This window comes from Oncorhynchus gorbuscha, linkage group LG18 (genome assembly GCF_021184085.1).
Source record: "Oncorhynchus gorbuscha isolate QuinsamMale2020 ecotype Even-year linkage group LG18, OgorEven_v1.0, whole genome shotgun sequence".
In the NCBI taxonomy this organism is placed as follows: Eukaryota; Metazoa; Chordata; class Actinopteri; order Salmoniformes; family Salmonidae; genus Oncorhynchus; species Oncorhynchus gorbuscha.
This window is the reverse complement of record NC_060190.1, coordinates 11,622,696-11,641,296: the sequence shown is the minus strand read 5'-3', so window position 1 is coordinate 11,641,296 and position 18,601 is coordinate 11,622,696. Positions and strand designations below refer to the sequence as shown.

The 18,601-nt window shown below is 45.1% G+C and overlaps 1 protein-coding gene across 1 annotated transcript in view; it reads right to left on the bottom strand.

Annotated features, from left to right (window-relative positions):
* Window positions 1–8,081: 8,081 nt before the first annotated feature.
* LOC124004312 (patatin-like phospholipase domain-containing protein 6) overlaps window positions 8,082–18,601 on the bottom strand; it is a 47,207-nt gene continuing 36,687 nt past the window's right edge. Inside the window, 7 exon segments of the mRNA XM_046313129.1 lie at window positions 8,082–9,435; window positions 9,855–10,009; window positions 11,056–11,152; window positions 11,539–11,658; window positions 13,420–13,572; window positions 13,654–13,802; window positions 15,702–15,818. Coding sequence (XP_046169085.1) covers window positions 9,361–9,435; window positions 9,855–10,009; window positions 11,056–11,152; window positions 11,539–11,658; window positions 13,420–13,572; window positions 13,654–13,802; window positions 15,702–15,818 — 866 coding nt within the window. The 3' untranslated portion in view covers window positions 8,082–9,360.

Below are 18,601 nucleotides of genomic sequence, written 5' to 3'. Positions count from 1 at the left end.
TCTCTTCGCAAAGGAAAAGTGCGGAATCCTAAAAACTCCAAAGCCTGAACTGGAAGAACATCTGGAAAAGGTCCACCAGGACATGAAAAGGCATGAGCAGATAGTCATCCCACATGACATCCCACCTATTCAACCACCAGAATTCAATCTGAACACTGACCCTCCAAAATGGAGGGAAGTAGAGAACGTTGTCTGAAGAGCAAGAGCGGCCTCGGCTCCTGGGCCTAATGGAGTACCATACAACCTCTACAAGAACGCCTCAGATGTTCTACGCTTTCTTTGGAGGCTCATGAGGATAGTGTGGCAGAAGGAAATAATACCAAAGGCATGGTGAAGGGCTGGTGGTGTGCTAATTCTTGAAAGAAAGAGAAGGATGCGACAGACATCAGTCAATTCCGACCAATCTCCCTTCTCAACTTCGAAGGGAAGATCTTTTTCAGTATAATAGCACAGAGGCTGTCCACTTATCTGGAAAGGAACAAGTACATTGATACATCTGCACAGAAAGCAGGCATTCCTGGTTTCTCTGGTTGCCTGGAAAATACTAGTATGATTTGGCACCAGATCCAAACAGCTAAGAAGGACAAGAGAGACCTCTATGTCATCTTCCTCGACCTGGCCAATGCCTTTGGCTCAGTTCCCCATGAACTCCTCTGGCAATCCTTCAACATTTTCCACGTACCAGAACCCATCACTACACTGGTAAAGGCCTATTTCTAAGACCTGCAATTGTGTTTCACAACACCTGACTTCACAACAACATGGCAGTGCTTGGAAGTAGGCATAATGGCAGGCTGTACAATTTCTCCACTGGCCTTCACCATGGCCATGGAAGTCATCATCAGGGCATCGAGATGGGTGGTCGGCGGTGAGAGAACTAAGGAAGGGCTCCGTCTCCCACCTATCCGAGCATACATGGATGACATGACTACACTGACCACCACTGCAGCATGCACCAGGCGGCTACTTGCAAAACTGCAGGATAAAATCAAGTGGGCCCGGATGAAAATCAAGCCAAGCAAATCTCGAAGCATCTCCATAGTCAAGGGACAGCTTAAAGATGTGAAGTTCTGCATTGGAGACGACCCGATATCAACGGTGTCTGAGCAACCCATCAAGAGCCTGGGTAGATGGTACAACGAAAGCCTCCGGGATAAAGATCAAGTGCAGCAAGTAAGGCAGGACATCGCCGACGGTCTTGAGAACATCAACAAGACCCTACTGCCTGGGAGGCTCAAGCTTTGGTGCCTACAGTTTGGACTTCTCCCCCAGGTAATGTGGCCACTCACCGTCTATGAGGTCCCAATAACAACAGTGGAGAAAATGGAGCGAACCATTACCTCATACGTGAAGAAATGGCTGGGTGTCCCACGATGCCTGAGTAACATCGGCCTCTATGGCAAAGGGGTCCTTGAACTACCTCTTACAAGTCTAACGGAGGAGTACAAGTGCTCTAAAGTAAGACTTCAGATGACATTGAAGGACTCCAAAGACCAGACCATTAGCAAGGCTGCACCTCCCCTACAAACTGGACGGAAATGGACATCATCCAAGGCTGTGCAGCAAGCAACATCAGCCCTTAGACACCAAGACATTGTGGGGAATATCCGGCATGGAAGAGGAGGCTTTGGCCTGGCAGCAAGCAAACCAACGTTCCATAAGGCAACAACATCTGAACGCAGGAAGCTGGTGGTCGAGGAGGTGCGCAGACAGGAGGAGTCTGCAAGAAGTGCAAAGGCTGTCTCTCTTGCTAAATAAAGGCAATGGACGCGGTGGGAAGGCCTGGAGAGGAGAAAGATCAACTGGAGTGAGCTTTGGCAAATGGAGGCAAGCAACATCAGCTTCATCATAAGAGCTGTTTATGATGTGCTTCCATCACCAAAAAATCTACATCAATGGTATGGCGAGGACTCGACCTGCCCCCTCTGCCCAGCTCCAGCGACTCTCAGGCATATAATGACAGGTTGCAAGACCAGCCTCTCACAAGGCCACTACACCTGGAGGCACAATCAGGTCCTCAAGGGCCTGGCTGCAGCACTTGAGACCAAGAGGAGTGCAACCAATTCATTACCTCCAAAAACAAGCAATCCCGTCAAAACAACAACATTCATCCGGGAGGGACAGAAAAGGCCCAAGTATCCTCCTACAAAGCCAGAAACTGGACACCTAGGATACCTAGCCATGGCCCGGGACTGGAAGATGCTTGTTGATATTGGCCAGCAACTCATTTTTCCACCTGAGATTGCTTCTACCAACCTTAGGCCAGACATGGTACTCTGGTCCCCTTCATGAAAGGCTGTGTACATCATAGAGCTGACAGTCCCGTGGGAAAACTCTGTTGAAGAGGCCTACGAGCGTAAGAAACTGCGTTACACAGAGTTAGCAACTCAGCGTGGCTGGAATGCAAAAGTCTGGCCAGTTGAAGTGGGATGCAGAGGATTCGTGGCTTCTTCCATCATCAGGTTGCTGAAAGAACTTGGAATCCATGGACAGGCTCTGCGGCAGACCGTCAGAGCAGTTTCTCAAGCAGCTGAAAGAGGCAGCCAGTGAATCTGGATCAAACGGAAGGACCCTTGCTGGGCTATAACTTCATGACCCCCCACCCCCACCTGAGAACCCAATTCAGATCCCTCCAACTTGAGGAGGGCATATGAGGTATGCGGTCAGCTGTATGGCTGGCTCAGGGAAGAGGACGCCATTGCCTTGCATAGTCCCGTGGGACATCTTAATTGGGCATGGGACACAAGCTAAGGCTTGATCACCCTTTAGCTGGCCACCTTTGATGAGGGTGTTTAGTGATTAAAGGCCGAAACACCCACTGATTCAAAGGCACACTACTGAGGATGTGTCCCAAAAATTGACATCTTACCCCAGTCTAAGAAATAAACCCCCCATGCCACTCTGTCAACATCACGGCAAATCTCATGCGAGTGCATTCCATCTATTGGCACAATGGACAGTTTTTAACATCTCGTCCCGTGATTTATGATTCTGTTCTCCTAACCTGCTACATTAGTTCTCCTAACCTGCCACGTTAATTATTCTAACCTGCTACTTTAGTTGTCCTAACCTGCTACATTACTTATCCTAACCTGCCATGTTAATTATCCTAACCTGCCATGTTAATTATCCTAACCTGCTACTTTAGTTCTCCTAACCTGCTACTTTAGTTCTCCTAACCTGCTTTAATAATTCTCCTAACCTTCTAGAACAAGGAAGTAGCCAGGTGCCAAAAGAAGAGGTGAAAGGGTTTCTCTGGGCGTTTCAACCCGGGGCAGTTCACCATATTGCAGGTAGGTATTTGTGCTTCACACCCCATGTATCAACCAACAACATCATAATGTGGTAGGAGAAATAGGGTGGGATTTGGAGGGATGATCATGCATATTGATGTGTTTGATTTGGTGAATTATCACTTTCTATTGTCAATTGCCAAAGAATAAGATACCAATACTTTAGCACCAGTCAAATATCTAACACTTATCTCCAGAGGCAGACCTCACCCAGGCCAATAAATATAGCTATTAACAGATCTGTTTGTTATTTAACCATACTGGATGGTAAGGCTTGGGAAGGAGAGAGGAAGGGGTGTTGTGACAGAAGGGGAGCATCTGGTCTGAGAGAGGAGAGAATGTGTGGAGAAATGCAGGAGTCTTGTCTGTACCTGCCCTTCCTGTGATTTTCTGAGTCAGGTCACATAAGGCTTGGGCGCTGGAGGGGGGGGGAGAGGTGGGAGAGACAGTAGAAGCTTTGAGATCTTTAGTTGTTGGGAAGAGGGGTGTAGAAAGGTCTGATCTGCAGCCACTCTGAAGGTGGGCTGGTGTCAATAAAGATACACGAATGATGCTGTAGGAGCATTTCTTCATCAATGTGATTGAAAACCTCACCATGCACTGTACACTTTAGCATGTATTAAAAACTAGGTAAACATTCACATGCATTTGACAGACCCTGGCCGACAGGTGCTGTGACAACTCAGTTCAGTACAATAGTCACTTTACCCCTACCTACATGTATAAATGACCTTGACTAACCTGTACCCCGCACATTGACTCAGTACTCCCGGTATATGGCCTCGTTATTTTGTGGTATTTTTTACTTTTGTTAATTTAGTAAATATTTTCTTAACTCTACTTCTTGAACTGCATTGTTGGTTAAGGGCTTGTAAGTAAGCATTTCCCAGTAAGATCTACACCTGTTGTATTTGGTGCATGTGACAAATCTACACACCCTAGGTTTACACCAAGCGCATAGGGGCCACTGAATAACTCATAGCACAGACCACACTGGTTGTTTTAGAATGGGCTTGAGTGGAAGTACATGGAATGAAAGTCTGAGACAGATCATAGTTTATTTCTCACTCCCGATTTCAGCTTCCCTAAACCAAGTTAACTCTACCCAGAGACGAAGAGACAACGAGAGAGGGTTTACACTCCCGTCAAACTTGGTCCACAATAAGCAGACCACCCACCTTCCCACTTTTTGGAGTCCCCAAAAATGTTAGCCCAGAGACAAGACCATCTTGTCATATGTACAGTATCTCTGCTTAGCAAAACAACATGAAGGGAGGATTTAACACAAAACAATCAAATCAAACAAAAACAGGTTTCTGTGCAGGGAACGCATTTAAACATCAACTCAGATCATCATCATCATTCCTCAAATCATACTTCTCTTTGCAAAACCAAGGCTTAAAAGGCACTCTACCACAACCACCGCTTCCTCTAAGCAGCCACACCTCAAACAAACTGAACAAGGGTTATGAAGAGACAGGGGAAAACAGCCAATCACATGTTTCAATGAATCAGTAAACAAAGACTAAATTAGGAGCACCTGGGCTAGTGCATGCACAGTAATAATAGGGCATTCATCACACCTGTGACATATTTATACAACTTTTTGTCACGTCATCCTTGTCACGTCATGAGAGAAGAATGAATTTCCAAAGGCTGTGTTTATACAGGCAGCCTAATTCTGATATTTTTTCCACTAAATTGGTATTTTGACCAATCACATCAGATCGTTTCACATCAGATATTTTTCAGATGATTGGTCAAAAGACCAATTAGCAGGGAAAAAAAGATCAGAATTGGGTTGCCTGTGTAAACGCAGCCAATTACAGACAGCCAGGTAAGGTGATATGACATGCCTCACAAACCGATCTGGTTAAAAAACACACAACAAAGATTCCGCAGGTAAGAGTATGAAAACTAGCCCCAGGCATGACTCACTAATCCCCAAACAAACATGTACCAATCTGTTTCTACCATTCATAAGGAGATACTGTCTTCCACTTCCACTTTCTCAGTTCCCCAATGTAGGAATTTGTGACTTCTCGACCTAATATGGTCAAAGAGGGCCAGAGAACGAGTGAGTGAGAGTGGTAGGGAGGTGTGGTTCTTTGTGCTTGTTCTGTGGTGTCAAGTTACTTTTACAACCCTGCTATTACCCCATCCCCCTCTCCTTCAATCAGCCTGGCATCAAAGATGAACAGATAGGCTTCCGAGGAGGCGGGTAGGCGTGTCGCAACAGTTGACACTAAAGTGAAAGCGAGCCACCAGCCACCACTGTCACATGAACATACACTTATTACATATGGTATCTGCAGTCCAGGGTAGAACTCATTTTGTTCAACTGCAGGGGAGAGATATTATGCAGTTAGATTACCTGAGATTACACCAGCCATCTTGATAAAACCAACCTGATTTACAGTTTAAATGTGAGGAATTTCTGTCAAACAGTAGTTCACTTCTTAGTATTTGGTGTGTGTGTGTGTGTGTGTGTCACTTCACTCTTAATATCCTGTTAGTCAATTTTGTACCACCACAGTGCATGGTTTGATGTAACACAACATAGGTCATGATGTAACATCCTGTCATCGGCTTCTGGACAACATAGGACAAAACAGGTTAAAAAGTGTAATGGGACTGTTAATGGCTTCAACATACCATGTAGAGGTATTGTAGAGGTTACTTACCCTACATTATTCATCTCATATGCATATGTATATACTGTACTCTACATCATCGACTGCATCCTTATGTAATACATGTATCACTAGCCACTTTAACTATGCCACTTTGTTTACATTGTCTACACACTCATCTCATATGTATATACTGTACTCGATACCATCTACTGTATCTTGCCTATGCTGCTCTGTACCATCACTCATTCATATATCCTTATGTACATATTCCTTATCCCCTTACACTGTGTATAAGACAGTAGTTTTGGAATTGTTAGTTAGATTACTTGTTGGTTATCACTGCATTGTCGGAACTAAAAGCACAAGCATTTCGCTACACTCACATTAACATCTGCTAACCATGTGTGTGACAAATAAAATTTGATTTGATTTGATAGTATCGTGCAGTAGGACTACAAAGAGCAATACAATGAAAACCTCCAGAGTGAGAGATTACGTTATATCCCTTTCACAAGCATCCAAAGACTGTTATTGGAGGGAATGGTCATGTCCAGTCATGTAACGTGGTTGAGTAATTTCACTGAGGGGGAACTGCAGACGCAGCACCCAGAGATGTAGAGCGGAGGCTGGGGTGGAGCGAGAGGGTGCATGGATGAGCCCCTTCTGGACGTGTTTCTGCACATCCACCTCTGCTGTGTAGAGAGAGGGAGGTGTGATGCTGGCAAACTATGATGATTCAGTAGAGCAGTGTTTGGGGGGGGGGGGGGGGGGGGTTCTCATCACGTTGAATGAACAGGGCTCCCTCCTGTGGACAATTACAGAAACTACAGGTACAGTAAAAGCAAAGTTACCGGAGAGAAATCCTCTCCTCTACCTGTTATAAAATAGAAACAATGTTTGCATTACAATTTAGATGTAGTATTCAGAATGCATTTGAACATTTCTTTAAATTGAAATGACATCCCATCTCCAAAGGGCACCTTAAGGAAGATGCAAATAAAACAACCTCCTTTCCAACCAAGGAATATTATTTTTATTCATCAGTGCAAAATAGCGAAACACAATCTAATAAGAAAGGACAGTATAGTTCATTATTCACGTCTGTAATTAGAATTCTCCATTAGGATTTTTTTTCTTCTTTTTGTTCAGTGTTTAAAAAAAAGGCTATTAAAAAAAAAGCCAGTGGTAAAACAAAATAAATAAAAACTAAAATTGGCAACAAAAAAAATTCTGTGCACGTTTGAATGGATTTAGGAAGGACATCTCTCAGGCGAAAAGAGTCCTAGTTTCGCAGCAGAAAAAGATTCTATGTCAAAGTATTTATTATATACATATGAGTATTAACAGGTGTAAAGTAGTTATAGTGTGTATATATAGTTATTACTAAGATTAGACTAAGTTGCTCTGTGACCATATGAGAGGTTAGGGCAGGGGTGTAAAACTCATTCCATGGAGGCCTAGTCGATGTGGGTTTTTGGTTCTTCCTTTCAATTAAGACCTAGACAACCAGGTGAAGGGAGTTCTTTACGAATTAGCGACCTTAATTCATCAAGTAAAAGGAAGGAGCGAAAACCACCCAGACACTTAGCCTTCGTGGAATGAGTTTGACACTTGTTGGTTAGGGATTAACACAGGACCCCATGAAAGCATTAGGCAAGTAGGGAGAGGCGAGGGGTTTCTATACTAAAAGGTCCATTGGCAAAGTCTCCCCTCCATCGTTTTTAAACGGTTAAATTCAGGTTAAAAAGGCATTGTTATCCTCTGCTTGGAACAAGCAGAATACAGTAGTAGCAAGCATGGTGGAAACCAATGACACACACACCTCTCCTCACACATTTTCATCTCCCTACATCACCTTCCAATAATATACACTGAACAAAAATATAAAATGCAACATGTAAAGTGTTTCATGAGCTGAAATAAAATATCCCAGAAATGTTTAATATGCACACAAAAAGCTACTCAAATTTTGTGCAAAAATTGGTTTAAATCTTTGTTAGTGAACATTCTCCTTTGCCAAGATAATCCATCCACCTGACAGGTGTGGCATATCAAGAAGCTGATTGAAAAGAATGATCATTACAGAGGTGCACCTTGTGCTGGGGACAATAAAAGGCCACTAAAATGTGTAGTTTTATTACATAACACAATGCCACAAATGTCTCACGTTTTGAGGGTGTGCAATTGGCATGCTGACTGCAAGAATGTCCTCCAGAGCTGTTGCCAGAGAATTTAAAAATGTTAATTTCTCTACAATAAACCACCTCCAACGTTGTTTTCGAGAATATGGCAGTACGTCCAAACAGCCTCACAACCGCAGACCACACCAGTCAAGGACCTGCACATCCAGCTTCTTCACCTGCGGGACTGTCTGAGACCAGACACCCTGACAGCTGGTGAAACTGAAGAGTATTTGTCTGTAATAAAGCCCTTTTGTGGGGAAAAACACATTCTGATTGGCTGGACCTGGCACCCCAGTGGGTGGACCTATGGCTGCTCCCCTGCCCAGTCATGTGAAATCCACAGACTAGGGCCTCATGAATTTCAATTGACAGATTTACTTATATGAACTCAGTAAAACTTTTTATAAATTGTTGTATGTTGTGTTTATATTTCTGTTCAGTATACATCTGTCTTTCTACTGTTTGTGCACGTCAGCGGTTTTGCACCTCATTCATTATCAGCCTTTTACACATCTCTCTCCCTCTCCATTCAACATCAATACTACTACTAGCAAATAAATCACAATGACACACACACACACACACACACACACCTTTCCAACTTCCATCCACGTAATACCCATCTGTGTCTTAACAGAGAACCATCAATAAGAACCTCTCCTGATTATGGACAGACAGGACATGCAGACAGACAGTCTGAATAGGGCCAAAGCATTGGAGCTTAAAGAGACTAGGTTTTTAACTTCAACCATGTACTAATGTGTTCCCTGTGGTATGAGAGACACACTTTAGTCACCCCAATAAAAGTATTTCAGCTTTGGCAGGAGGGAGAGAGTGGAGGGGTCCCAGTTGAGTCCATCTTCAGATTGGAGCGAGTCCATTCATGGTCCAAGTCACACTGGACACCAGTGGACCAATGGCTTACGGGTTAAGGGTCAGGGGTTAGAGCGGGGCTCTCCAACACTGTTCCTGGAGAGCCCTCATGTAGGTTTTCACTCCAACCCTTGATGTAACTACCCTGATTTATTTGATAAACCAGCTAATTATTAGAATCAGGTGTGGTAGATTAGAGTTGGGATAAATAAGTATTTGTTGAACTACAGTAGCTGCAGAAATTGCCCGACATCCAACTTTCATCTTCCACCTCCTTAGTTTTTGGCCTAGAGCCTGACTCATATCTCCTTTCCTTCCTTCCTCATAGTTCTTGGACCCAAAGTCGGTCTCTTTATCATTTTTCCTCTCCTCCTGTCAGCAGTCGGAGAGCTCGGAGTAGGTGTTGGTGTCACCTTCTGTTTTCCTCCGCTGGCGGACGGACTTCTCCTCCTAGAGGAACACCACACAGTCACTACTCACAGCAGGGTGTGTGAGTCTATGATGTTGATATGGGGTCTGTGTGTTACACTACTAACAGCAGGGTGTGTGAGTCTATGATGTTGATATGGGGTCTGTGTGTTACACTACTAACAGCAGGGTGTGTGAGTCTGTGATGTTGATATGGGGTCTGTGTGTTACACTACTCACAGCAGGGTGTGTGAGTCTGTGATGTTGATATGGGGTCTGTGTGTTACACTACTAACAGCAGGGTGTGTGAGTCTATGATGTTGATATGGGGTCTGTGTGTTACACTACTAACAGCAGGGTGTGTGAGTCTATGATGTTGATATGGGGTCTGTGTGTTACACTACTAACAGCAGGGTGTGTGAGTCTGTGATGTTGATATGGGGTCTGTGTGTTACACGTACCGCCTGGAAGACTCCGTTCTGACCCCACTCTCCCGGGGAGAGGTCATAGAGTTCCTGTTCCCCCTCTTCCTCCTCCTCTTCTTCCTCCTCCTCCTCTCTCACCGTGTCCATCCCGTCCTCCTCATATTCCGTCAGGCAGTCCGACTCGTCCCCCGCTGGGGGACACACGGACACAGTAATGCGCTATATGAAAGAGACCAGCCATACCGTAGCTCTAGCAACAAGACTGAAGATTGCCGTGTGATGCACTACATGACCGAAAGTATGTTTGTCAAACATCTCATTCAAAAATCACAGGCATTAATATAGTGTTGTGACTTGTTGGAAAGATGGCATCCTATGATGATGCCACATTGAAATTCACTGAGCTCTTCAGTAAGGACATTCTACTGCCAATGTTTGACTGTTTGAAATAGCCGAATCCTCTAATTTGAAGAGGTGTCCACACCTAGGTATATATAGTGTCTCTCTCCAGGTATATTCCTATCGTAAAGGAGCTACAATTTAAGTAAAGACACATTCAATATATATTTTTTAAAGGTGACCAGAGCCCGTATTCAGTCTCAGAGTAGGAGTGCTGACCTAGGATCTTTCCATTGAAATCTTATTCATTATGATCTAAAAGGCAAACCTGATTCTAGATCAGCAATCCTGCTCTGAGAGGCTTCATGGACACTGGCTCTGGAGCTCTGATTATTATTTTATTGCAGGACACTTGGAAGAGTTAGGACACGGTAAAGAGGCAAACGGAGAGGGTAGTAAAGAGGCAAACGGAGAGGGTAGTAAAGAGGCAAACGGAGAGGGTAGTAAAGAGGCAAACGGAGAGGGTAGTAAAGAGGCAAACGGAGAGGGTAGTAAAGAGGCAAACGGAGAGGGTAGTAAAGAGGCAAACGGAGAGGGTAGTAAAGAGGCAAACGGAGAGGGTAGTAAAGAGGCAAACGGAGAGGGTAAAGAGGCAAACGGAGAGGGTAAAGAGGCAAACGGAGAGGGTAAAGAGGCAAACGGAGAGGGTAAAGAGGCAAACGGAGAGGGTAAAGAGGCAAACGGAGAGGGTAAAGAGGCAAACGGAGAGGGTAAAGAGGCAAACAGAGAGGGTAAAGAGGCAAACAGAGAGGGTAAAGGCTCAAACCCTTATCGCCATGGCAGCAGGGTTACTGCTGCCAGACTTCGGTACATTTTCCACTTTATAATAGCCTCTTACCCTCAGCAGCATCAGGATCGACGTAGGTCTGGACCGGCTCAATCCTGGACACTATCTCAGCCAGGTCAGTGAAGTCTGACCCTGGAGACGTATAGGACTGGAATACAAACAAGACAATGTCATTATGGTACGAGAATGTTAGAATTGTGTAAAAATGTAATAATGAACACAGCTTAAAACAAGATAATGTCATTATGTTAACGAGAATGTTAGAATTTGTGTAAAAATGTAATAACGAACAAAGCCTAAAACAAGAGAATGTCATGGGAATGTTATAATAATGTTAGGTAAATGTTATGTTAGGAGAAGGTCATAATGTAAAGACGCTTATAATAACTTTATAGAAATGTAACTGTGCTAATGTAAAGTGGAGCAGCTGTGAGATGGTGAATGTAAGATTTGTGACGTGTGTGTGTGTGTGTGTGTGTGTGTGTGTGTGTGTGTGTGTGTGTGTGTGTGTGTGTGTGTGTGTGTGTGTCTCACGTCCGTCTTGGTCTTGCTGTCTTTGTAGTCTGCCGAGCGGTGGTCCTTGAGCATGTTGTCGATGATGTCACCACGGGCCCATCCGGTGAAGAGCAGCTTGCCGTGCTGGTAGCCCACATCCTGACAGAGAGGACAGGTTAGACTGGGGTAACAGACCATGTTTTACAGAAACAAGCTACCTCAGCAAGAGTCTGGTGGAGGCCAAGCTTTGAAGATGGTCTTTTACCGTGTGATTTGTTAGCTATGAACAGGAGACCGTATTTTACCAAACGTCATGTCAGTGGTTATCTAAAATTACATACAGTTGAAGTTGGAAGTTTACATACACCTTAAACAAATACATTTAAACTAAACTTTTCACAATTCCTGACATTTAATCCTAGTAACAATTTTCTGTCTTAGGTCAGTTAGGATCACCACTTTATTTTAAGAATGTGAAATGTTAGAATAATAGTAGCGAGAATGATTTATTTCAGCTTTTATTTCTTTCATCACATTCCCAGTGGGTCAGAAATGTACATACACTCAATTAGTAGTTGGTAGCATTGCCTTTAAATTGTTCAACTTGGGTCAAACATTCCGTGTAGCCTTCCACAAGCTTCCCACAATAAGTTAGGAGAAATGGGCCAAAATACACCCGACAGAGCTGGTGTAACTGAGTCAGGTTTGTTGGCCTCCTTGCTCACACATGCTTTTTCAGTTCTGCCAACACATTTTCTATAGGATTGAGGTCAGGGCTTTGTCATGGCCACTCCAATACTTTGACTTTGTTGTCCTTAAGCCATTTTGCCACAACTTTGGAAGTATGCTTGGGGTCATTGTCCATTTGGAAGACACATTTGTGACCAAGCTTTAACTTCCTGACTGATGTCTTGAGATGTTGCTTCAATATATCCACATCATTTTCCTCCCTCATGATAACATCTATTTTGTTAAGTACACCAGTCCCTCCTGCAGCAAAGCACCCCCACAACATGATGCCACCCCCGTGCTCCACGGTTGGGATGGTGTTCTTCGGCTTGTAAGCCTCCCCTTTTTTCCTCCAAACATAACGATGGTCATTATGGCCAAACAGATATATTTAGGTTTCATCGGACCAGAGGACATTTATCCAAAAAGTAAGATCTTTGTCCCCATGTGCAGTTGCAAACCGCAGTCTGGATTTTTTTATGGCGGTTTTGGAGCAGTGGCTTCTTCCTTGCAGAGCGGCCTTTCAGGTTTTGTCAATAAAGGACTCATTCGACTGTGGATAGATACTTTTGTACCTGTTTCCTACAGCATCTTCACAGTGTTCTTTGCTGCTGTTCTGGGATTGATTTGCACTTTTCGCACCAAAGTATGTTCATGTATGTACCAGACTTGTGGTGTTTTCTGAGGTCTTGTCTGATTCCTTTTGATTTTCCCATGATGTCAAGCAAAGAGGCACAGAGTTTGAAGGAAGGCCTTGACATTCATCGACAGGTACACCTCCAATAGACTCAAGTGATGGCTTTAGAAGCTTCTGATAGGCTAATTGACATGACAATTTTCTGGAATTTTCCAAGCTGTTTAAAGGCACAGTCAACTTTGTATGTAAACTTCTGACCCACTGGAATTTTGATACAGTGAATTATAAGTGAAATACTCTGTCTAAACAATTGTTGGAAAAATTACTTGTGTCATGCACAAAGTAGATGTCCTAACCAACTTGCCAAAACTATAGTTTGTTAACAAGAAGTTTGTGGAGTGGTTGAAAAACAAGTTAACGACTCCAACATAAGTGTACATAAACATCTGACTTCAACAGTAACAAAGTGATCATGAATGTAAATACACTTTGAACATATCCCAGAGTCTGCATAAGGAGACAAGACCGAGGTGTTAAGGAATTGTGGAACTCACGTAGATCTCGTCAAACTTGCCGAAGTCCATTGTCTTGAAGCGGTCGATGGGTGGTCTGATGTACTCGCAGTAGGCACTCTTCTTCACCACTTCCAGCTGACGTACACACGACACATAGGCCAGCCTGGACTGGATCTCTGCCATGTCTGGAACCTGGGTGGGTATAGACGATAGTGTGTAGGAGTGTGTGCGCGCGTTTCGGTGTGTGGGGCCCATCTGCGTTGATCATCATACCTTCACTTTCTCTGCCCAGGGGTTGATTCGTTTCCACAGCAACCACCAGCCCGACAGGCTGTCGCCGTAGTTACAGAGGTCCGTCTCGTCCTGGCTACCTACGTCGATGGCGATGACTGTCTTGGCGCCCATGTTCCTCGCGATGTCCGCTGTGGGACACACACACACACACACACACACACACACACACACACACACACACGGACGTACACGAGCCAGCAGCAGGGACGGTAAGGAAAACCCAGTCTGGGGTTAATTCCTCATAGGAACCTTGTCGTTCATATACTTTATTACCATATTCAAACTCACTCCACCAGAAACAGACATCACAATTGGCTGGATTATCGCTCACTGGATAATCACATCAAAACTTCATTTAATTTCCAGTTCTATACAGTGCATCTACTCATGTTTTGATGGTCCCAAAGTTTGGGTGAATTCTTATCTCCATGTTTGGTTCGCTCCTGCGTGGTTGATAATGCAGCCTTGGTGTGTGTTTATGGTGCGAGTCCCAGAGAGGGTTTGAGACCAAGTACCCTGTGAAGGGTGCAGGTCTCACCAGTCCACTCCACAGTGTTGACCCAACGTGTTTAGCTTAGCGGTTTAGAGTGTTGGTCCAGTAACAAAAGGTTGCTGGTTCGAATCCCCGAAGCCAGAGAAAAATCAGTCAATGTGCCCTTGAGCAAGGCACCAAATTTCTCCTGTAAGTTGCATCTGTTAATTATTAAATGACAAATGTAAAAATGAACCAAGCCTACTTTTGAAGCGCTTAAATGTATATAATTAGCTTTAGTTCTATGGGTACTAGCTATCTAAATCCACTGTGAACACTAGATGGTGGCTATGGCATTGAGCCTCCTCTGCCTATCAGAATGTGAGACTAGTCATTGCTTTACCTCGACAGACACTGGGTCCAACTCTGTGGGTGTGTCCACCCAAATCATCAAATAATCACACGTATGGTAAACCTCGAAGCCACCCGACCATGTTGCACAAACCACAATGAGATTCCACATCTAAAATGAACCTAAAATCACCCAAAATAGAGAAGGATGATGTTCAACTTCATCAGGTTTGTGAAACATCGTTTTGTGAGTCACATTTTTTTCCTGCACGCTACAATGACCACTTCCAGAGGAGATAAGAGTAGCATAGCAGAAGAGGTAGACATTTGAGTAGTATGCAGAAGAGGTAGACATTTGAGTAGTATGCAGAAAAAAAATGTTTCAAGTTGTCTTTTTTCCGAGTAGGAATGCAACAGGCAATCCATTTGGAATTACTCCCAGGTTGGTAACAGCCTAATGAATACCAGTTTGTTGAGGGACCTGATACTGCGTGTCGTCTTCATACTGTAAGGGAATGTACTGTCAGAGCCGACTGGTGTCTTGTAGGTCACGGATTCGTTTTAATGGCATTGAGAAAGCTAACTGTATATCGTTTTAAAGCTCACAACTCTTATCAACACCCAAATAATCTGAGGAACACGGTATGTCCCATACCTTTAGATGTTCTCAGCCAGTAAGACACCGGGAAGCCTTACTGACAGACACATAGCATTCTGAAACTCTGTTGATTTAGTGCGGATTTAAAAAGCTTGTGGATACTGGACAATGGGATACTTTGTACCGCCAGTGTCCACCATCACTAACACACTTGACGCTCTGTGTTGTATTTACTCCCATCTGATAGGTAAAGATTGATCCTGAGCTGAAAGCATGTTACGGACCAATTTCAAATACATTACGGGGATCATTTACATATTTGTTTTCCCTCTCAGTCAATTGCCTCTATGGCTATATTTTGAGCAAATTGTTGGCAAATTAAATTTAACATTTCGACAATGGAAACGATTTGAACGCTCATTCCCACTGCTCAGATGGTAGAAAATGCAACTGAAGTCTGTCAAATTGTAATCTCCATCATCGTCAATGACAGCCCCTACTTACCCATGGACGACCTCTCAACCCCCCCCCCTCAACTAAAATAACTCTCAAAATGTCCTACTACCCCCTCCCTCCTCCCTATTCTCCTCCTCATAATCTACTTGCCTGGCAGGTTGTTGATGTAGCCCCCGTCCATAAGCAAGTTGCCATCTTTGGGGTCGCAGAGGGGCGGCAGGTACCCTGAGAGGGTCATGCTCGCCCTCACATAGCGCCACAGTGACCCTGTGAGCCACACCCGGGGGGGGGGGGATAACATCTCAATAATGTTGGCGTAACTTCAGGTTGGTCATGCGTTTTGGCAGCAGACCACAGCCCCAAACCATAGGGTGCCATCCCAATTGGTTAACCCAGAGGTGGGTAACCGCCAAAGGGTTAGCCACGGGATGTGAATGTGGTGCTGCCCAACCTCTCAAATTGCTTCTGCATCCCCTGAACCACCTTACCATGCACAGAGACCTGTGTGTGTGTGTGTGTGTGTGTGTGTGTGTGTGTGTGTGTGTGTGTGTATCAGGTCTAGGCACAGGGTAAGGGTGCAGCCACAGAGTATCAAGGGTTGGTTGGATCTCCAGACTCTGTCCCCAACCACAACCGTATGCTCCCTGTGAGTTAACCCTTGTGAAAGGTTAATTAGGCCAAAGTCAAGCTTTTTCTTATATAACCATTTACAAAAAAAGAGTGTCTGTTTTACAGCAGTTGGTGAAAACATACAAAAACAAAAATCACCAAAAATACAGGTATGAGGAACCTTCTAAACTTTGCCTTCAGTTCCCCGACTCCTCAACTAGACACAAGGAGCACAGGGGGTTGGTAGTCTGGTCACAGCATTTGGAGATCTCTCAGACACTAGTGAACATGTTAGGGGCAACCAGCCAGCCCTGCCCAGAGCTGTGGTCCTGTAATACCACTCCGGACCAGCAGAGGGCAGGGGGAGGCTGGGAGCTGCATGGATTGGAAGGAGAAGGAGCACCAGAGGAAGAGAAGGATGCTGCTGTGTGTGTGGGTGGAGTTTGAAGGGGACATATGAGACTGAAGAATTTCAATGTGGAATCATTGAACTGAACTAGTTCTGGACTTAGAAGTACTAACAAAACGCACAGTCACCATTTTCAGCCCACTTTTAATTTGAGGCTTCAATCAAGCCCTTCACTGACAAGAGTGATAGAACTGTATGTTCGTCTATGGGCATTGGTAGGATCCAGAACACTTTTGGCATCTCGCTAGAAAAGGCTAAATGGAAACGGGTAGCATCAGCAACACTGTCATCAATATATATGTAAAGAGTAGGTATATAGATGCGTACAGTACACAGACACATGCACATACATGGACAGGGGGAGGTGTAGCTGCAGGGGGAGGTGTAGCTGCAGGGGGAGGTGTAGCTGCAGGGAGAGGTGTAGCTGCAGGGAGAGGTGTAGCTGCAGGGAGAGGTGTAGCTGCAGGGAGAGGTGTAGCTGCAGGGAGAGGTGTAGCTGCAGGGAGAGGTGTAGCTGCTGGGAGAGGTGTAGCTGCTGGGAGAGGTGTAGCTGCTGGGAGAGGTGTAGCTGCTGGGGGAGGTGTAGCTGCTGGGGGAGGTGTAGCTGCTGGGGGAGGTGTAGCTGCTGGGGGAGGTGTAGCTGCTGGGGGGTACAAATGGTTGACAGAAGCCATTTATAAGCACTGCTCGGTATGACGACATGGGATCAAGCGATGGACGAACGGGCAGACAAATGGACAGAAAAAAACAGACTACAGACCCACAATTAAAAAACAAACATGAAATGGCCTATATGGTGACCTTCTCTGACCTCAACACAAAACCTTTATTTCCCCGACACCATAGGATCAGCTTCAAAACCCTGAAGAGAACGCTACATGTTGTGCTCCTATAGCTAGGTCGATACGCAAAAAAGCTATAACCTATGGACTTACACTGACAAACGAGTGACTGAGGCCCAAGCTTTAGAACGTGGGAAACGACAAGCAGCAAGCTGCGTGGAAAGGCCTCAGGGAAAAGCCTGTGTAACATGCTCAGGAAGAAGCAGACAAGTAAGTGTACACTTGGTGTGTAGTATACCAGCCAAGTGCAGGAGAACTTGGGAGATGAAGTGGAGGAGCATGGAGAACCAAAAACAGGGAGGGGGCTGGGCACCAAAAGCAGGACCATCATGCACCTCTCTGTCTGACCCATGGATATGTACCTGCATGAGCAAAGCCTCACTGCCAATCCGGAGGCATGGAGAGGGGCTTACTGACACTGGGGGGGCGGGACAAAGCCAATTCGGAACTGACTTGTGTAGGAGTGTGAACTATTGAAGCCAAATTGAATAGAGAAGTATTGGTGTTAAGAATGGGTGGTTCTGAGTGTCGGGGAGCGAAACATTGCATCCCCTCCACTCACATACCGAAATATACACTGTATTAGCCTAACTTTCCTTCCAAACCATGGGTTCCCAATGTCCGACTGGTCAGGTGGGGTTAAGGTGAGACGGAACGTGGGAAAGAGGGGGGAGTGGTCGATTGTCGGTCGTTTCAAAAGTGCTTAAGGTAGAAGTTGCCCCTAACCCCAGATCTGGGATCAGATGACATAACGCCTAACATTAACCATCAGGTGGGTGAAAATAATATGACCCTGTATCAGTGGTCAGGTGCAACTTCTACAACTCCTTTTGGGGTTAAGGGGTGAGACGGGGGTCGGGGTTTGAACTATGAACTCTGACCTGGGACATTGTTAACATAGCAACCATCCACAAGCAGGTGGCCATCCTTGGGGTCGCAGAGGGGAGGTAAATAGGGGGTGTAGGAGGCACTCGCTCTAACATAGCGCCACAGCGAGCCTGTCAGAATGGAAGATGGAGAGGAGACATCAAACATGGACAGAGAGAGAGAGGCAGAGCCAGAGGCAGAGCCAGAGAGAGAGAGGCAGAGCCAGAGGCAGAGCCAGAGAGAGAGGCAGAGCCAGAGGCAGAGCCAGAGAGAGAGAGGCAGAGCGAGAGAGAGAGAGGCAGAGCCAGAGCCAGAGAGGCAGA